Genomic DNA, 22,127 nt, shown 5'->3' on the forward strand with positions numbered 1-22,127 from the left:
CAGAGTAATTAAAAACGGTTCATTTTTCAGGTTACTGTGTTCTGTGTGCTTCATAACTGTTTTCGTTTGCCTTTTAATGCTAAATTTTCTTTGCGCGGCATGTAATGAGGTTTTTTTAGTGTGTAATATTTTTTAAAATATTTATTTAGGTAGTAAGATCAAAGATTCATACTAGATAAATAGGTTTTAAAGAATGGTTTGAACAAATGTCTATTTCGGAGAAAAGTATGTAGCATGTATCTTCCATAGGCTGCAGGAAAAAAGAAAATCTACACACCTTTTAAAGGCAAGGTTTATCCATCAATGTTTCTGTTAAATTAGTGTTTATAATCTTACTTTGAAAAAAAAAAAAAAGGTGGAAGGGGTTGCTAATTTGAAAATCTTAAATTTAAAGGTTACATCAGCAGATTTAGTGCTAAAAACGAATCTTTTTCTTTTTGTGTAGACGGCTATCCAATAAAAATAAGGCTATATTTTAAACAAGAAAATGTTCATGTGCCATAATATTTATGTTATGTTACATAACAGCTTTAGAAGATGTTGTATGTTACACTACATAAACACTTTTCTTAAACCAGACCCTTTGTATATATACATCTTTCAGTGATTGTTACTGCTGTTATTGCTTCGGCTGATATGATTTTAATTGCCTTTAGGCTGAACTTGAAAGAAAGTTAGAGTCAGCTACCAAGTCAAAGCTCCACTACAAACAACAATGGACAAGGGCTTTGAAGGAACTTGCCAGGTTAAAACAGGTATGCAGGTTTCCTTTTATCATATGAGACAACTAAGTTAATGTAGTGATGGAAGCTAATTAAAATTACTGTTAACTGCTGGCAATTTTCAGTTCATTAGTGTTTGTCTTTGCAAAATTAAAAGATCTGAGCTGTGCTTTTTACAAAAATGAGAACAGCAAAACTGATTTGGGTTTGACTGTGAACTCAGGAAAGGCCAAGGCTGAGGTCTGCAAAGAAGGTTGGCATAGCTAAAAGCAGGCATGATTCAAAAAAGAAAAATTTTTATTAATCTAATTCCCAATAATGTGTAGTCAGCACTTCCAGAGAAAATATTTTGTTACTGTCGCAACGATCTTGGTCAGTTACAGTCTAACTGTTCTTTATTTTAATTGTAAAATGAATGAAGAGTAAAGATGAGAAACAAATCTTAGGTTTTAGAAGCAACGGCTTAAGATTTGCTGAATGCTATAAATGAAGTAAGCTTGCAGAAGATTTAAACTGGAAGTGAAACCTTCTCCTGCTTTTGGAAATCCTAATCTTATACTAATGTGGCGTGTTCTTCCTTACTACTGTGTTTTAACAGAGCTCGTATGTGTGTATATATATATGTATCTAGTCACATGACTTGAAAATACTCTGTTCTAACTTGCAGGAGTAGCAGCTTCATCCTCACTGAACCCATATGCCTCTGTGTTTTTTGTCATTGGCTGTCTTTCATGAATTACAGTAAACATTAGCTAAACAGTATACTTCAGAATGGCAAGCGTTTCCATTGGCCTTGACAAACAAATTAGTAAATCATTAATCCCTGTTGCTGAACAAACCTTGACATAGACATAAAGCTTCAGAATTCAAGTTTAGTAAAATGTTATTACTGGTATGCACACCTACTTCCTGCTTAAGGAAAAGTGGTGGGTTTGGGTTTTTTAAAGATTATAGTTTCTACTTCATTCCTACTGCCTAGAGTATTGAGTTTTTGGAGAGTAAGAAGCTAAGCCCACCCTCTCCTGATTGATAATTACCTTTTTTTAATCTGTATTTCTCTTTAAAGAGAGTGAATGTGCTGCATAATCACTATTAGTAATTAAAAACTCATCTTTATATGTTGTCTCCAAATTGGACGTTTTTTGCCTAATGTTAAAAGGAGTCATGAATTCTCACCTCCAATTTTTGAAACATCTATGCTTGACAAGATGATAAAAGGAAGAATATAAATGTAATATCTCTGATTAAGATTTCTGCAGCAGTAATAAAATGTCCGGGCTGTTTTTTTCTTACTGCCATATTTAAAAATTCATGTAGAATAAGAGAAGATTGCTGCTTGCCATCTTAACACTAGTGGGTTTTTATTATAAATTTCATCACCGTAGACCTGATGATCTGACTTTAGTAGCATAAATAGATGATTTCAGCTGACCCTATTGCTGAAAGTCTGAACCATAAACTAAGTTGGTGTGTACAGTGAATTATGCTACTTAAAACTTTTCTACTACAGAACAAATACTTTCAAAGTAGTTTCTTGTGGTTTTTATACTCCTGTGTTTCATCTTATGCTTAGTCTATTGATAAGGGATTTAAGTGATTTTAAAGAACCAACTAACAGTTGAAGCGGAGATGATCAAAAACCATTTACTGTGTTTTAAATATAAATTTGGAAACTGTTGCTTCAGGAATTCTAGATTTGCTTTAGCTCAGATGATTTGTGCAATTGTGCATAGTTTGACCAATTTCTTGTTTAAATTGGATTAGTACCATGTTAATTTTGCATTGCCTCTGGTGAATAGCCACAGGGCTGTAATCTATGCCAGTAATTTGTCACACCAAAGCTCTCTAGAGAACTATACAAAACATTTGTGTAGTGAGGATTAGACGCTGAAAGCCATATCTTAGATTGTTAATAAATGTTAATGACAAAACCCAGCTGGTAAGTCTTGGAAATGAGATCTAATGCTTTGTGTCCATTGCCAAAAAAATGTTTAAACAGAGATTTCCATTACTCAGAGGTGACCTAGTACAGTTAATTTGTGAATTAAAGAAGCATAATCTACAGGCTGAGCATTTAGTAAAATGCTCTTCTGATTTGTAACCATAAAAGTCAATGTTTCCTTAATTAAAAAGTTTCCTTTTACTTTGGAACTAGTTCTTAGCACACATCTGTGATGGTTTTATGTTTTGCAGAATATGATATGCAGTACGTAACTTAGAAAAGTATGGAACTGTTAATAGAAAATGCTCTAAACTTCTCCATGTCTAGGATTTTGAATGCTAAACACACTGCCAGTAGTAACAAAAAAAAGAGCGGAAGTCATGAGGACACATATACATCATGCTTACCTGTGCTTAACAAAATACAGAAGTTAGCTGAATTTAAACACAGTTTTTAGAGCTGAGTGAAAATAGACTTCACCCAGATTACTTTTCTTCTCTCTTTGTTATTTAGTGCAAGTCTGTATTAGTAGTTCATTTATTATACCGCTGTTCAGCTTTAGGAAGACAAAAATGTCAACAAGTTAGCTACATATCTGTGTACCCAGGTAGCTTTTATCATTTCCAGAGGTTTCAAAAACTGTCTTTCAGAGTTTGCTGACTGGGAGATCTCAATACTACACAAATGAGACTTCCATAGTTTTTATGTATGTGAGCATTATTTCTGAGAGCAGCCAGACCATTTACGCAAAATTGCGTACATGCTCACAGAGATCTTAGATGCTAAATCCAGTATCTGTTTGAGGGTAAGAAACTGTATCAAAACAAAAATCAAAGCTGACAAATACAGTTTTCAGCAGTTGGTTATCTCTGATATAATCGAGAAACCCAAAATTTCAAAATGTACATGCATACATTATTCAGTGTTCTGGGAGAAATATTTTTAAACTCTTCTAATGTGTTTGTGTCCTACAGAACTGTTAAAATCAGAACTGATGCATTTGTTTAAAATAGCATAGACTGTATTGGCTGGCTGACATTCACTATATCTTGTCCAGTATCTTGATTATCCACTCAGTAATTAATTTGATTAATTTATAAGTAATTTAGCCAAGGATGGGATGTAAATCTTTGGGGGGTTTTTTATGTCTTTAAAAAAAAAAAAAACAAAAACAAAACAAAACACCAAAAACAAACAAAAACCAAAAAAACAGTTGGGAGGTCCAAGTCTTGGTTAAAAACTGTGTCTTGAAACCATCCAGGCCCTCCTACTGACTTGTCAGCTCTGGGTTATTTTCAGAAAACTTCACTTGAGTTCCTTAGCTTCAATAGTAAGTTTTTCCCACAGACTTGCATGGTATGTGTGAGTGGGAGAGTGAATAGCGGCTGCTATTTAGCCATTGTTTAGTCTAGTGTATGTATGTTTACATCTCCCTTTTGGATTTATAGGCAGCTATGGCAAAATAAAGATTCTGCTCCCTTGATTGAAGAGCCTCTTAACTAGAGCACCTGGTGGCATATAGGGATTCTTTTATGATCTGATTATAATTGAAATTTTGAGGGTTTTTTATTACTGGTTAATCTTTATTTAATGCTGATATTCCTGTAGTACTATAGGTTTCAAAACATGATTGAAGTTCCCACCATGCAAGCTCCTAAGACTGTATTCCATGTCTCAAGCACTACATGAGATGCAAACTAATGAAGAAAAGTAGTAAAATATTGAAGTAAATGATCTGATAACTAGTATGTGGCTTTGTTGGATTGGTTTTGTTGTATTTATGGGTATGTAAGAGGAGGATGGCAAAATAACAAAATAATAAGAGAAGGGAGTATTGGTGCTGTTTTTCACACTGGGGAGAAAAGGAGAGAAAACGAGCAAAAGGAATAGTGTGACTAGCAGTGCTGAGAAAGTAGTGGAGGAGAAGGTACCTGGGCCAACTAAAAGTATATGGCAAAAATAATTTACAGAGTAATATGCACACGATATTCTTGGTTCATCTGTGGCTGCCTTACTATGGATAGTGGCTGATGATAATTAGGTGGTAATGTGTGAGTAAAGTTTCCAAGTGTTCTGAGTTTTTAGTGGGTCTTACCTTCTATCGACAAAGTTGCCTTTAGTCTATCAGCTGATTATTCTGGAGTGTTCCCTTACCTGAATTTTAAAAATGCAAAATTCTAAAGTTTAAAATTTAAAATTCTAATAGTTCTTGCTGAGGCTTGAAACAGCCTGACTGGCTACAATAAGTATGTCAGAAAGTCTTGACTGAGAATTTTAAATTGTGACTATGTATGTATATAGGTGTGTGCACTGAGGTACACTCAAAAAATACTTTGTATTTAAATTATAACTTACTTTTTAAGTATACACAGAATAAAATGGAGATGTTACAAGCGAGTTTAGAAACGCTGGACTTTGCTTTATTAGTACGATAAACGTGCAGAAATGTTTTATTGTTTTTTCATTTTGGAAGATCTTACAATAGATTCTGCTACATTTCAAGTACTACTGTGCAGTAGAGATTGGTTCCTTCTCTGTTTTTTAAAAAAAAAGTGCTTCTTGTCCAATGGATTATTAAAATGTGATGGAAAAAATGGATTTAATACCCGAATGTCTCTGATAAAGTGGCACCCGTTTCATCATTGTGATGAATAAGAAATCCTTTGTGTTCTCTCACCATAACAAAAGACAGTCTTTTTATGGTCCCTCAACATAAGAAAACTATATAAATTAATTCAAAATCAGCATGCCTCACTTATCAAACAACTGTTGTAAATTCTCTGCCCTCTTCTTGTATTGATGGATTATTAGAAAATGGGTTTCTATTGCTTTGCTATGAATGGTGTACATAGAGCAAGATTGCTGTTGTGCACCCTACAGATTGTTATGACAGACTTTTAAAGGAGTCAAAGACTAATGTTGGGAAAGACATTTGAAAATCAGAGCACAACGTGTGTAACTTAAATTACACACAGGATCCGTCATAAAAGAATCTGCAAAATCCCTTCTCACCTGCTTTCATGTCTTTTTTTTCCAAGCTGGGCTGTCTTAAACTGAATGGTAGGGAAATCTTGCCTCAGAAAATGTTGATTATTATATTTTTGTATTAATATTGTGCTTAAATTCATTCAGGGTCATGACATGGCATGCTACACAAATTCTTGACTTTCACTGTTACAGAACTGAAATTAATATCATCTTTTCACTCAACCCTCCCAAATGGGAAATGCTTAATATTTGTCATGCTTACATCACAATTAGTAATCAAATTAAATTTCTAGTCACATTTATCTGAAAGGAAGTCCTAATCAATATTAACTTGAAGATAAAATGTACTGATAAAAGTTTTTCTCCTCTATTGAGAAAACAATTCAGCACACTCTATATTCAAACTTACTTCCCTACAAGTCTTAGGGGTATTATCCTGAGCAACAAGCATGCTCATTAGTGACACTGATTTTTAAAAAAAAATTTTTGTAATAGACATTATCCCAGAGAAAAACATCAAAAGGAACAGGAACTGAGAGGATTTTTCAGGAAAGCCTTGCTTTTCCTACATCTCTTCTTGGCTTTTGTGTCATTCTCTCTTTTGTCCTTTTCTTGGTTTTATTAAATACCACTAAAGATTTTTCTTAATCAAAAAAACTTAGGGTTCTGAAACTAACTAAAGGAGTGAGGGCATAAAGGAGCAAGATATTAAATGAGATCCCTTCTGATCAATAGGAAAGCATTAGGAATATTCCATCTTCCTGGTCTGATTGAGCTTTGGACTTTGTTCTAAACCTTCATTGTATGTACTTCTGATGTATACTTTTTCTTTGAGTTTGTTTAAAATGCCTTTTTTGCTATTGGATTGCCATTGTGAGCATGTTGCTGAACAGCAGAAACCTCTGGATCATTGAACTTTTCTGCCTCCAATAGTAACATCTCAACTTGTCATGAAACTTGTAGTCCCATATGCTTCTTATGGCACACAGTTATGTCTTGCCTATGTCTTTCCACTGGCTGCAGTGACTTGGTAATATTTGCTATATGTATGTGTAGAATCCTATTCTACTTCAGTCTGAGACTGTTCTTCAAACCTGGCCCACATAAAAAAGGGTGCTTCTCTCATGGGAATGTTCTTCTGCAATGAACTCTTGATGGGTAAGAAAGGACTTATGGCCCTGTCTTCCACAAGTGCTTTTTTATGCTTCAGTCATCTATCAGCTGTAGACTCTGGCAGGGTTCCTGTTTCTGCTTTTAGTATATAACCCTTTAGCAAGTTGTTCTTCAGGCTTTCTGGCCTGTCTCACTGCAGTTCTAATGTTTAATTTGCCTGGCTGCTGTATTGTATTTAGTACAAAAATAAAGTATTTTGGGGTTACATACATGCTATAATTTCTTGTCAAGTAGTTCTCTATTGCATGGCCTGTTCACATTAACAATTAGAGTCTTTGTTTATACCAATTCCTTGTGAAATTCAGATTTTCGTATCACTTCTTGATCATCAACAGGGACTGCATAAGATGCTGGGAACTGAGATTCAGGAAACTGACTGACTAGACTCTTCCAGATATTGTTAGGTTGACTGTATAATGAATACACTCACACATATCAAACAAAATTATCTTTTTTTACCCCTATAGTAAATATAAAACTGATTATATTGCCAATCAAATATTTCGGATGAAAGCAATATCAAAATTACAAAGGTAACCTTGCACTTCACAGTATGTCTAGATCCAGGATGTTTGTGTAACCTCCTGCATTATTTTTTAACTTCAGGAAGAAACGCCATTTTACCTCAGATCTACTGTCTCAGAGTGTAAGACTGACTGCATTGAGTTAGTGCACAAGGTCATATTGAAAATGGCTGTGAGGAAAACATGTGGAGAGATGACTGCACTTCTCATTAAGACACTTTAATGTCACAAAGTGGTCAAACCCTAATTTTCTTACACTGTATGTATAGAGCTTAAAAAAAAAACCCTAAATTTTTAGAATGGATTAATTGAATTAAATCCACAAAATAAATTATCTAAGGTTTTGTATAGGGCTAGACAAATGTAAAAGGAAACCTCACCAGAGTTTTGTTTTCAAGGCTTATTTTTAACCACAAATTGCAACTGAAGCTTTGACACTAGGCACTATGAGGCTGATGATGGAAGTTTCCTGCAGCTATTTAACATTTTTCTGGTTTTGATTTCTCAAAAAAGTTCTAATTTAAAATACCGTGTAGGAAAGGAATAAATCTCAGGATCATGAACAGCTCCACAACTGTCAGTTTTATGTTTACTGGCTTAAGCTAGAGTTTGTAAAAGGGTTTGTAACATTTTTGCTGTTTTGTTAATGGGAAGATATCTGTGACTGGGATTCAGTTTATCCAGCCTGGACAGATTGGTTTACTGCAGTTTTGATAGTCACTGGTCTTGCTGCATTATAGAGATCAACAACTAAGACATTCTGTTTAATTTCTTCATTTCTAATACTGCTGGAGTCTTAATTGTCATGACTTCATCCCTAAAGTTATGCTTGTCACTAATTAGCACTTTTACATGTAATCACATAGTGAACTCAGTTGCGTCTTACCCCTTCCCATATTAGCGTGAACAAGAAAATGCAATGGCTCACCTTAAAAAGCAACAACAAGAATTGGAGCACATGAGGTTGCGCTATTTGGCAGCAGAAGAAAAAGAGCTGGGGAAAACAGAGCGACAAGAACTGGAGGATATCAGAAATGAACTTAACAGGTATTTCTAAGATTAGGGTTGGGGTTTTTTTTTCCCTCATCCCCTCTCTTTTCTTGCCATTTGCCTCAAAATAGGAGAAGATTCAGTTAAACCAACATTATAATTGGCTGTCAGTGAAGTGAAAGAACACAGTTTAGTGTCCCTTAGGTAAAGATTGCACATTTATAAAATTCAACAGTACTGCATCATAGAAAATCTTATGTTTAAGGCCACTGTTTTTTGTGTTATGGTCATAGTTGTACAACACCAGGCTTTTTTCTATATTAAACCTTCAGTTCTAAGGATAGCTACTGCATTAAGAAAAGAGGCATGTACTGTTAATATTTTGAACACATTAAAATTTTAAATCTACCTAATGTTGTCCTTCAAAAACTGTCTGTAGTAATTCTCTGTTGAACCCTTTTAATTTGAGTACTGTTTGCATTATCAAAATAGGAGCCTTGGTAGCAAGTATTATAGTTACATATGCATATAGAAAAGTTACTGTTAAAATTTGAGTATTATATAAACATTTATTTTACTTATAGTTGTTTTTCCCTAGAGAGAGAATAATGTGTTACCTCTTACAGATTTCTGTATTTTACCAAGTACTTCAGTAGATAAACAACCTAAAGACTTAGTATGAAAATAATCAGAACAGTTTTTAATACGGCTGGTCTTCTGATTCTTTCCATTTTATCAACATCAGGCTAAAGCAACAAGAAGAGAGAAAGCAATTGCGGGATGTTAGAGATAATTCTGCTGGTAGAGTGGATAGTCTTCATTCTAGAAAATTAAATGAGAACATGGATAATTATCTCTCTCGTCTGATAGAAGAGAGGGATACCCTGTTGAGAACAGGAGTATATAATCATGAAGACCATATTGTAAGTGAACTCGATCGTCAAATCAAAGAAGCTATTGCAGAAAGGAACATTGCTAAATAAAAGCACAGAAAAAGTTAAGACTCAAAATTTGAACAGACTGAATGATTTTTATAAACCTGTACTACTTTGCAAAATATATAAGGTCATGCTTAATTTTGCACAGTATCGTTAGCTCTTTTCAAAGTCAGTGTAAATATTTGCAACATGTGAAGTGAAGCACATTTGTAAGTTTTACAGGGGTGATGGCTGTTTTTAAATGTGTTCATACTCGTGTATATATATGTAAATATATTTATCTTGTGTACTTCCTTCTGAAATGTTTTCCACTTCTTTTTGCATCACTCTGGCTAGGTTTATTTGTAATATTTTTCATACTCATTCTAAGATTTTTGGTCAATATCATCATAATTTCTTTCAATTTTTAAAAAGATCTCTTCAGCTATACTAGGGAAAACATCACATGTTTTCCCTGACATAACTTAATTCTGAACCAAATTGCAGCACCAACCAAATGTCCTTTTTTGCTAAATCACAAGGTGATCAATTTTTGCTTCTCCAACTGTAGCAAACATAACTAAATTCTGTAGTAAATAAGAGGCAAGGTTTTGAGTGTGGAGAGGAAAAACTCTCAAACCTTGTGAAACTGAAACAATTAAGTAACTAGCCTGATTGTGCAGGATGAAAATCCGTTTGTTACCTTAGCAGTTTTGCACATAGGTTTGTAAGGGTGAACACAAGAGGGTAAAGACCTGATTCAGAAAGATAAATGCATTCTTACATCCATCCCTGATGAGGAAAGATACTTGAAGCACCAATTCAGTGACTTTATACGCTTTATGTATACACATGCATAAAACAAGAGCTTTTCTAAGTAAAGATGTTTGCATTGATCAAGACCTGTTTGCAGTTACTTAATATATATTTTGAAGCATGTTATCTCATTGCCACTTAAACTGTATGTAAGGTTTTGTTTGATTGTGGAAGTATGAACAGGGTCTAGTCTCAAGGTGTTAAATACCAGAAGAGAAATCCACAATAAATGTTAGTGTGTGCATAATCACAGGTGATAAAGTGTTGGTTTACAGCCTTCATTCTGTTTCAGTAATTTTAAATTCATTTGTGTGGATCTAGCTAATAACATTAACTTACCACACTGTCCTTTCAGTAGGCATTTTTGTCTTTGCTGTAGGCACAAGTGTTTCTCTGAATGTCAAGTACTGAAAACATCTTAGGATTTGTTACTTTTAGAATGAACAAAGATACCAATGCAAATATTCCTTTTTTTTTTTTACACAAATTCAGTGAACTTCCATGCATGTGGCTGTATACATGTGACCTTCTTGTTTTGTATGGCATTAATTAGAAAATGTTTTTTTTCTATATGTATCTAGGTGCATTGTTTTTTCTCCTCCCTTCCATGGCATATATCCTGTTAAGTAAACTATTTCTTTAGGCTCCTTAGAGAAGTTTTAAACAAGCTATTTAAATAGAGAGATCATATTCTGTGAGGAATTATCACTTAATCAATACCAGACTTTGTAAGAAATGGTTTTGTAATACTTTGCACACTCTACTGTATTTTCCAAATTAGTGTGCTTAAAGAGACCCCTCTCCACCTTCATAAATCCAATACAAATCCATGAAAAGCAATTTTACAATTTTTTTACATCATGGTGTTCTCATGTCACTAATGAATGATTGTATGCAATTGTTGTAAATGAATCAGGGAGCCTCTATTTTGACAGGAAGACTTGCTCATGTCATTTTTCTTCAAATGCTTGCTCACTTGCTGGAAGTGTAGTTTCTTCTTCAAACGCTGGAGGGTGCTTTAGACTTAAAGATCACAAAGATTGTGTTGACTGTTTTGTAACTGGTGATTTTTTTGATATTCTATTCTAATTTTGGTATTCTATGACTTTTCAGGTCTGTTATTTTATTAAATAAAATTCAAATTTCAAGTAACTATTAAGGATTTTTTGTTTAAATACATAGTCGAAAAAAATAAGCACATATTTGTTTACAATTTCCAGTAATATGTCAGTCTTTAGTGCTTGAATAAAACAGAGAAGTTCACTTTCAAAGTTGATTTCCCTTTTTAACTTCTAATTGAGTCTCTTCTGTGGCATGTAAAGAAAACAGCAGTCGTGTCGCTGTGGGGTTTAAAAGGAAGCTACTCGGGTGAGTTTTCTTTCCAGTAAATCAAAGAACTGAATATTTATAAGCCCGATTATTTAAGCTATTTGGGTCCATTTTGTCATTTGAAAGATCACTACTTAAAAGGTGAGAAGCATGAATTTTGTGATTATTAAAAAACTTATTTAGTGTTTTTCTGTTACATAATCATTACTCTTAGTGTTCGTTGTTTGTACTAGAATGAGAACATGAATGATACTTTAATGTTTCAGTTTCCTTTTTCTTCCAGCACAATTTGTCCGTGCTTCCATCTGAAGTACTCTAGAAACAAAATCTATAATTATAATAGATATCTATAGCAGAGATTAGCTCAATATTACTCTTTTTTAAATAATATTTTTATGTTGGATTCCGTTTACCTTTTTGTTACCTCAAAACAATTTTAAAGGTTATAGCTATTCAGTAGAAAGACCAAATACCATTTTTTAATAAAAAATATCTTGACATTTTTATCTTAATCTCTCTTCATAGTAAAAGAAATGCCATTTGAAACAGATGTATGAGACAAGGACCTTATCTTAATTTACCCAGCATAAAAAGACTGTTGGAAACAGTCCTGGTTCTGTACACTTTAGAAAAGGGGGTGGGAAGAGGAGAAACAGCTAGGCCCTCCCTCACATTCTGGCAAACTCCTGCTATTGATTTTAGTGCACCCAGATTTCACTAGGGATGTTCATGGAATTATTTCAAAACAAGTACTCTTACCAATACATTTCTGTGAACCCTAATGTCCATAAAAAATAGTAAATGGAAGGGGAAGGCCTGTTCTATGTCAGTTCTGTGCCAAATCAGTTCCAGCTTTCATCTGCCTTACGATTCAGGCCCAGAACTTGCAGTTGGCTTTGGACAAGGAAACTTCAATTATATCCTGTATCTGTCCAATCCAGTCTAAATGCCCATCTAAAAATGAGGGCATTTAGAAACACTAGAGTTCTTTTCTGATAATCTTTAGATAGAGGATTCCCTCCTGTCTCTATATGTGCTTATTATTCTTACAGTGACGGGGACTTGCTATTACTGAACCAAAGAGTTGCCTCAGATTACTTAGTACAGGTTTAAAAGTAAGGCAGCAAATCTGGGTGTAATATATTTATACACCTTGATATGGAGCATTAGCTAAGATTTTGAGAACTGTTATGTAAAAAGGGACCTTTTTTACCTTCTAATTGTTAGACTGTTTATCAGAAAAGTTGTCTCTAAATTCTTATTTACTTAAGCAGCAGAATGCATTATGAAAAAATAAGACAATTTTTTTAAAAAATAAGATGGCACTGTTTTGCTTTGAAGCTGGATTATTTAAATACATAGTTACATTATTGATCTTTCCAGTATATTGTTTTTTGGGGTGAAGCTATAACCACTGTTTCTATAATATTTTAGCAGTTATCCAACACATTTAACACTAATACACACCCAAAACTGCTGGTACAGAAAAGAAACAATGTTATGTCTGGCCCTGAGCTTTCAAGTATTCGATCCATAGTTCTCCTTCACTGTGGTTTAAATGCTTCTCCCTTCCATTCACCAAGATAAACCTTAATGCACAACTAAAAACGGAAGTCCTTTATCATATCTTTTAAGTGCTACTGAAGTATTTATACCAGTTATTACATATTTACACAATTATTTATTTTGCTACTACTGTGCCTAAATGATCGTGACCTGTGTCAAGGCTTGGATAGGAAGCACTAGCCCTGCTGTTGTTAAAGACAGAACTGTAGAAAGGTGGCTGCCTACTTAGATCTCATTTCATTTGTTTCTCCAGGGGGTTATATTAGTGGTGTTTTCATTAGAAATGTTTTTACAGATGTCGGCTATCCAGATATGAAGTCTCTGTGGTGGAGAAGCAGTCAGGAGTTTGGCATTCAGAACAGAAAGAAAAAAAAGTCAACTTTGAGAGACTATAGAAAAATAATTTACTGACTTTCTGATGTATAATTGTACAGTAACCCCATGGCAACTTTAATGCAGAGTAATTGAATTCTTGCAAGTACAGTTATTTTCTATTCTTAACTTGAAGAAACGCTACAGCCTGTCTTTCCCCATCACTGAGGACTAAAATAGTCTCCATTAATAATGCTTCTGGAAAAGTGACACGTACTACTTTGTAGTCCAGTACTCTTTTTATTCCAAGTGAAATACTTGTAGCAGTTTGACAGCATTTTAAACAATTTACATTTTACTACAAAAAGTTTTGTTCTAACAATATACATAGAGAGTAGATGATTATGGAAGTGTAGTGTTACTGAATGTTTGACCAGAGAGTTTTGATGCAGTTACTGAGACATAACCGCATTGACAAAATAATATGGCATCAAAATTTAGAGTGGGTTTACTGGGGCAGATGGAGTGTAGTAGAACAGTTCACAGCCTAATACTGTTTCAACAGTTACAGTACACTCACTGCTTGTAGCTTTAACTGTACTATGAAAAAAAAAATGTAAAAAGTGTTGTTGGAGGACTATGATTTACTATGACTATTGTAAGTTTTGTTTACAAGTACAAATGTAAATAGGGCAGCAAAATCATTGGGTTTTGAGTTGATCAGGCAATCAAGCTAATGTTTTGTAGAATTTAGGTTTAACTGGTAATAGTAAGTCTTCAACATTTTTGTATTTGCTTAATAGCTTGGCATAAGTGAGGGGTTTTTTTGTTTTTCACTTCTGGATGTACAGAAAATAATTTTATTGATCTCACATTAAGAAGTGTTGGTTATACAGGACACCAGACCATTCGCGTGTTTGCCTGAGAAGGCTATTTTTGGCGACAAGATTAATATTGTAAACAATAGGTCATCCAGATCAGGGCTGAAAGGCACTGTAAGCTGCTATTTGCTTTATAATCAGACACGAACACATGAAGGTTGAGTCCCATTCATACGAGGCATGAAGTTGATATGATACTTCTCATCCAAATAAATAAGACAGCTTAATAGTTTGTTCTTATAGCCAGCACTTTAAGCCAATACTGTGGGTATGTTTTCATGAATATCAATGCATGTTTAGTATAAACCACAGAACCTACCTGCTTCTTCAGAAACCACTCAGGCAATGTAGAAGATATGTTGTTTGGACTATATAACACTTTTGATGCTTGCATATCAATAATGTTTTTTTACTACAGTTTTCCTGAATGTGGAGCCATGTGATGTTTTAAATAGTCTAGCTTATTGATTTTCCTGACTTTTCAGATAATAATCCAATTATTGCACGGAAGAAATGGGGTTAACTCAAAATAAATGAAAAAAATAAGCAGCATGTCAAAAAGCAGGACTACACCACTACCACAAGGAAATGGCAGGTATATCTCCATGAGAGGGCACTGCTATTTGTGGAAGATCTTGCACATCACAGCAACATGCTTATGTGCCTCTACAGTGAGTTTTACCTGTCCGATCCTACATCATCTGCAGAATAGATGGATTTTTTTTTTTACTCCATGACTGTATCTTCTCATTGCATATATACAGCAAATCATTAAAATGGTCTTAAAGTTTTACCTGAGAATAAACATTTTCATTAACATACATCGTCATCAATGCAGGTGATTTGTAATAGCCTAAGTAGAAATAGGGAGGCTTAGAAGGCATTATCTCTCTAACGCTGTGTAAGGGAAAAGGATTTCTTTGCCATCCGTACTAAAAGCTTGTGTTGCAGTACTTGGTGCAACATGGCAAAATCTCTCCTGAATCACTCATGAAGGGGCTCCTACTGGTAGGCTGAGTGTTGGGCACAAAGTCTGTGGTTTTTCTGCCCATCTTGGTTATCGGGGTGTTGAGTGATCTTGAACAGGACTCTGGGCCTCCATTTCCTATCAGCAAAATGAGAATAATGTAGGAAACACTTTCTGTGTAAGTGGTTCACAAACTGCTTCAAACTCGAGACTATCTGTGCTGGACACGGTTGTCTTAATGCCCTAAAAGGGGTAGTTACTAGCTTCTACTGGGATACTTCTGCAGCAAATGAGTACAAGCTATTTGCTCTTTTTTAGTAGATAAATCAGTATCTTATTTCACTCTTCTGGCTAGTTACAAATTCATCCAAAAGCTTTAGAAAAAAGCAAAAATACTTCAATCATTGTGAATAACTCTAATTTCTAGGGAAATAAAGGGAGTCCAAGGCTGCAACCTTCAAAGAAAGGCTAAGTTAATCTTCTTGTTAAGAGATGAATTACATAAAATGACTTGGCAAAGGCAGAAAAAAGGCAAAATATGGAAGTTTTAGGCCTGCCCCAAGCAAGGCTGTATGTGGCATGAGGCAGTACTGTTTACTTTTGTCTCTTCTTGATAAGATGAAGGTGATTCCTCATTATACTGATACTTTGATGAATAGCTAGTTAATGCCTGGTTGTTACAGCTGTTTGGAAAAGAAAAGGTCAAGCATTGTTTGCCATATCCCATATATTGAGCAAATAAGTAATTGCAAGGTTTTTAGTGAAAACTTTTATGGGAAAATCATTTTGTTACTTATTAGTATTGAAATACTAATAAAAGCAAATCCCTATTATCCTAACAAACGTGTTAGGAAATTAGTCTCAAAGAAACTGTTGGAAATTAGTCTCAAAGGTGGGGGGAGGCCAACTCAGTGAAGTAACTCTCAAATGCTGTGAAACCAATTGGCTGCTGCTGAGCAGAGCGCCCACACCCCCATGCCAACCAAACATGGCTGTGCCCACGACATGGTCACAAATTCTTCACCCAAGTCTCAAGATCAGCACAAAAACTCAGTGGCTGCCAGGCCACAGAGAGCAGCAGGAGAAGAAGGAGGAGGAAGCAGCAGCTTTGCTCTACTGCACTTGCTATCACAGGGAAAAGACACCACTGCTGCTGCCCACAAATCCTAAACCTAAACCTCTTCCTGTGTAGCAACAAATTCCCATTTTTTTACTAGACAGAATTCTTTCCCCACTTCCCTCACCTTTTTTCCTTTTTATCACATGTACACATGATGAAGAGAATAGCAGATTTCACCAATAAACCAATAAATTGGGGTGATTTGTTTACAATGAATAACAAAAAAATGGTAATTAAATATGCAGGGAAATTGCATGTTGCTTTACATACTTTATAGTGAAAGCAATCTTGATCACATAATTCTTTTAAAAAAGGCAGCATCTACAGAAAATAAGCTTAGGGGTTTTTTTAAGATAGTTTTTATGCATACTCAAGCAGTCTTTCACAAAGAGCTGTGAGGTTTTTTGAGTTTTCTGCCTTTCCTTTCATGCTCATTGAATAAGCCATTCACAACATCTGCACCATTACTCCTGGAAATATCCCACCACTATAAAAGGAGGAAAGTATCTTAGCTAAAATAAATGCTTGTAGAATATATATATATATATATAAAAAGACTACCTCTGTCTTTATTTTATTTGCTGCTTATTTTACCACTCAAGTTTCAGATAAAAATGCATTTCATGCTTTATGGAATGCAATCTGTTACAGAGCACAGACAACATACCAACTTGTGTACCACAAAATAACAAGCTTGTATGAGTACAGGCAGGGCTGCTGTTTATACTGCCAAATTCAAACTTTTAGTTAGATAATTTTTGGCAATGAAAGCGCCTAGTCTGTTACTTCTACACCAGTTAATCCTGACTTAATAAAAAATGAAAGTCCATTTAGGGCCTCTAAAATCTTAGCTTAACTTTTATACTGTGGTAAGAGATGATTTAGGGTATGTCACATTAAAGACTATAATTCTTAAAATCTTTCTTCTGTGTCAAGCATTAGGTCTCTGAATGCTGTGTTTTTACACAAAAAATTAAGAATGAGTGCTGAGTTGAACTACAAAGCAACTTTCAGTGGGCTTAGCTCAAAATTTGTTCTATTTAAGCTCCCAAAAGAAGAGAAAACAGGCATTTAGTGTTGTCTGCTTTTTTAATAAAGGAACAAGGGCTATGATGAAGAATAGCAGTATGAAGTAAACAGACTACCCCGATGTGGTTTGAACGTATATATATGTATTGAAATATACTGATGAAAGAAGGAACATGGTAAACAGAATCCACATGGGTTTTCTTAAGGCAGAGAGACTTGCTTTATCTTACAGCACTTTCTTAATTTTCTTTTATAGCACAGAGCAGTGTTTCAGTGGCTTGGCATCCAGATTGTGTAATGTCATTTTAGTAAGAAGAAACAAAATTGTCTTTGGGGACATGACAGGCAATGTGTAATCTGGTTCACAATGTCTTCCATTTCTGATTCTCTTATCCTTATGAAATAAAAACCAACCAAACAAAATCCCACCATCATTTGAAGGTTTCCTTATGGAGATTTCTGAAGTCTTGCATTTATTCATCTAAGTCTCATAAATACATATTTTAAAATACCACAACCTCAACTCCCTTTTCTAGCTCCATTTTTGTTATCACAGTATCTATTTTAATGGCTATTAAGCTACAAGGTCCGTACCTTATCTTTGTCAGTTAATGTATCTAATTCCACCATCCCAGAGGGAATAAACCTGAAGTTAAAGCCTGCAATATATTAAAGAATCAAGAACGCTTATGCAGAACAAACAGAGGATTTAGCTTGGATAAACAGCAGAGAGCTCAGTGTCTTTTATGTCCAGAGCTCAGGACTGGAAGAAGAAAATGACTATAAATCATCCCTGTGAAACAACATAACATAAATGTTGTATGTTTATTTAAAACTTTATACAATCATTTATCTGGGCTATAGCTCAGTTTCAAAAAGTACTCTGCTGTAATGAGGTACTGAGACTAGCAGTGATCAAGAGTAAAATGATATATAGTCTTCAACCAGAATTTGCTTATGGGAAGAATGGAAAGCACTTAAGCAGACACCAAGTATCTATATCTAGTAGATCAAAAACTTTGATAAATTTTTTCTTGTTTCTCTTCAAAATATCACATTTCTTGTAATGTGACATTGTTTTCAGAGCTAAGCAGCCAGCAATTTATGCCTTAATTTTCACACTTGAATAAAGGCTGATTTGTTGTCAATGTCCGAGGTATGACATGTTGCTCCACTAGACTTAAATTAAAAAAACAGGCTAAATCTTTGTCTCGTCTTGCATTCCAGGGGGAAGCACTCTTTAAAATATGCTGCTGTTTTTTCTCACTTATATCAAGCACTCCTGTGAATTCATAGCTAGTAATTGCTGATTTTTTTACACAGGGAAGTTGAAGAGCCACTGATGATATATTTGCTGCCTAAGGAGAAAAGCAAAAAATGTAATGCAACTTTTACTGGAGAAGGAGTATTTTTCCCCAAGTACTTTGAAACCTGGAGTGTCCAGAGGGGAACCTGAAGTCTCCCAGAAGATGCCAGCATTTGGCCCCAGGGGTGCCCAAGCACCCATCAGGTGCAGAAACAGGGTTTAGCCAGGACGTCTCAACTGCAAAAGTGCCCAGCCAGGACTGATTCATCTTTCACTGTGTGTGGGCATGCTCTTGAACACAGCAATTCCCACCACAGTATTTTTTACCAAGTGTTTCCATGTCATTCAGGCAGATCTTCCTCTGTGGAAACACATGCTGTAACACAGGAGATCCCCCCCCAACACTTGGGAAAGTGTCTTTGCCAGTGGCAGCTTCTGATGTGGCTGCAGGCACTGTCCCTCTCCCCAGCTGCTGCATGCAAGGAATTTCAGTGTTGCCTGACAAATCTCTCGTCATTTTGACAGTGTATTTAGGTCCCAAGCTCTCTAATTTTTTATGACTTCCAGAGCTGATCTGGTGGCAACTTAAAGCCTAAGCTTCTCTGTGTTACCAAAAGCAGTATTATTTCACTTTGCAGGACTGCATGTGGTGGTTCATGAATTAACCATTTAAAAAATAGTAAATCAGTAAATCCAGCTGCACCATTTGCACCTTGATATTTTTTTTAAATTTTATTTTGTGGCACATGAAGACAAGGGCCTATAGAGATAGGGATGACTGAAGCACTGTATCTGCTGAGAAGAACATCAGAGATGAAACCTTCTTCCCTCTCTTTCTGTTTCCTCTCTGCAGTTGACAGCGCCCTGTAAAACAGTACTGTAAAGAGCACAGGCTCATAAATACTTCTATGCCTATGCAGCTCCGGATGTTTTCAAGCAAATATATTTATTATGTCAATAACAATAAAAAAAAGATGACTTACTCAATAATTCATAATGGTTTCAGAGCTGCTGGAGGCTAGTATGGCTCACTTTACTTTAGATAACTTATAAATGTAGATTATTTCCATGGCAGACTGAAATTACTTTCTGGTGAATATTTATTTCAGCTTTAACCTTCTTATTAACCCAGTGTGTTCAAGAAAAGAAGGTGACGGTGCTACTGTCTTCCTCATGCTGCTTTCCTGGATGCAAGTAACAATATCTCTGAGAAACATTTTGTGGAAGCAAGGTCTTAAACATTTCTCCATACCATCAACACCAGAGCAAACTCTTGTCATTTTTTTTGGTAGCTGAAACCATTTTGTCAGTCCAGCACCAGGGTGTAAACAAAGACCTCTACAAGGAACAGGGAGGGCTGTGTTTCTTCCCTCTCCATGGAAGCTGCTGCCCAAACCCCACACCAGCCCTTGCAAAATGCACCCCGGGTGCCCAGGATGGCCCTGGCACAGCTGGAGCATCCTTGGAGGCTGATGCGCCTGAAGGAAGGATGGCAAGAGGCTCCCCTCCTTGGGGCGGTTGGGAGACAAGATGACGTGATAGATGTTGGGGGTGCAGGGGAGCCCCATCCCTTCTCCCTGTGAGCTGCCGCCATCAGACCTCTCCAACCTTCTTCCCACACATGGTTTATCTGCATGGGGCAATGGACCAATCCTGCTCTGCCCTTTGCCAACACATGGCACATACTGAAACAGAAACTGTGTCAATTTTCTTGAAAATAGTTCAAATTGCCTCTGGAATTTTCCCCTCAGGGTAGGGGAATATCTTCCGGAGAGCAAAAGCCAGGTATCGAGAGCCTGGGAGAGGGGGCAGGAGGCAGCAGACGGAGGAGGGACCCCCACATAAAAAATCTGGGCCCATGTCCCTAAAGCAGGCTGGTTTCCTTCTCTTTCCCTAGGTAAAATACCAAATTCAAGATATTCTGTTAAGCACATATCCGTATTCCATCAACCCCAACATTTTAAGTGAGCGGTGTTGTGATGGCACTTGAACACTGAAGAAAGCATTTATTGTTCATGCAAAGAAACATACAGGAAGCAAGTTTAGGATAGCTTTTCTAGGTTATTGTCATTTAAAGTTATTTTTTACAAGCTAATAGGTTTTCAGTTTATTAACAAGTGTTTATATTGAACAGGAAGCATATATTCTATAATTCTATAATGCTTCATTAGTTTAATTTTGCACATGCAAAAAATATGCAACTGTAGGAACCCATAAATACAGGCCCGGTTAAAAATAAACCCTGCACTAACACCAATAAAAGCTAGCAACAAGTATTTGAAAACTTGAACTCTGTACAACTATGCAAAAAAGCCACGTGGACCCTGGAGCCAGTTTCTAGGCAGAGACGGGTGACAGCAGAGCGTGCCCGAAGCCACGCACCCCTGGCTGAAGTGGAGCTTGTCCCCGAGCGGCACAGCTGCACCTCTGAGCCCCAGGACCCAGCACCACCAGTGCACGGAGGCTGCCGTGGGCATCCTCCCTTCCCGCACCCTCACACTGTGCCAAGGGCTCGCCTCACTCTCCTGCCACACTGTTCACCTCAACAACCCGGCTCCCCGCGCCAAGTGCGGACAGAGAGCACCCTCTCGCTTTATCGCTTAAGAAGTTACTTATGATACGCAACTAAATATTTAGTTGTGCAGAGGACAGCTTGTCACAGACAGCTTTGTTGCTAATGTATACAAATGCTGGTATGGCGCTGGCTTCCTCCTTGCATACACAGAGCTACACACACACTGACCACAGCCTAAATAAGCTGATTTATTTGTTTCAGTTATTTGATAAGTGCATCATACCTCAAACCCTAGGAAACCACTTTAGGAGGATTATAAGTTTTATGATGTGAAAAGATTACCCTGAGTGTGCTGAGCAAAGTTTATACTCAGAGACTGTGCAGGAGGTGAGGCATTCACAGAGGCTGGGGAAAGGGCTTATAGGTACAAGAGGGATTTTCTTTGTTGCTGCACCTCTTGTTCGAATTTTTTCTCTTTTCTTCTGTTACAAGAGTGGCCCCGGTGAGCCCCCAAGTTGTTAATCCTGTGATTTTCCTCTGCCTTCCACTCAGCAATGGGAATTTCAGGATCTGCACTTTTTTAAAATAAGGAGCAATCTGTTCACTGGCAAATGAAGGGAGGGGAGATGCTCAGGGTTACCTGCAAGGGGTACCTGTGAGGCCCCTCCCAAAGTGGGGGGTCCAGGGACAGCAGCTCAGCTCAGCTTTCCGAAGGGCTCCATGAGGACATGACCCAGAAACATATTACCTCAGGGAGGCTGGTGCAAATATGGCACCTGCAGAGGTGCCAGCTGCTCACCCAGTCTTTGGGAGGACTGTCCCATCACCCTGCCGCAGGGTGGGTGCCAGCATCCACCATCCCCAGTGCAGCTGAAGGTCCAGAGGGGTCAGCAGAGAATTACAGATCTGTGACTATGGCTTTGCTCATGGCCTTGAACTAATGCTGCTGTCCTCATAGCATGTGGCTTTGCTGGGCTTGACACTTGTGTTATGAGGTGGCAGAGAGTGGAAAATAATTTAGCCTTTTTAC

The 22,127-nt window shown here is 36.4% G+C and overlaps 1 protein-coding gene across 4 annotated transcripts in view; it reads left to right on the forward strand.

Moving 5' to 3' along the window:
• CEP120 (centrosomal protein 120) overlaps nucleotides 1-18,673 on the forward strand; it is a 47,868-nt gene extending 29,195 nt beyond the window's left edge. For 2 of the 4 annotated variants that reach the window (XM_074811845.1, XM_074811846.1), the window contains 3 exons: nucleotides 657-755; nucleotides 8,251-8,396; nucleotides 9,085-11,224. In XM_074811845.1, the coding sequence (XP_074667946.1) occupies nucleotides 657-755; nucleotides 8,251-8,396; nucleotides 9,085-9,322 (483 nt within the window). In that variant the 3' untranslated portion in view covers nucleotides 9,323-11,224. Of the gene's footprint in view, nucleotides 1-656; nucleotides 756-1,389; nucleotides 5,060-8,250; nucleotides 8,397-9,084; nucleotides 11,225-18,599 lie in introns of those variants that run through there. The other 2 variants (XM_074811847.1, XM_074811848.1) reach the window with 2 other exon arrangements.
• The last annotated feature ends 3,454 nt before the right edge of the window (nucleotides 18,674-22,127 follow it).

Source organism: Strix aluco, chromosome Z (genome assembly GCF_031877795.1).
Source record: "Strix aluco isolate bStrAlu1 chromosome Z, bStrAlu1.hap1, whole genome shotgun sequence".
NCBI classification, from domain to species: Eukaryota; Metazoa; Chordata; class Aves; order Strigiformes; family Strigidae; genus Strix; species Strix aluco.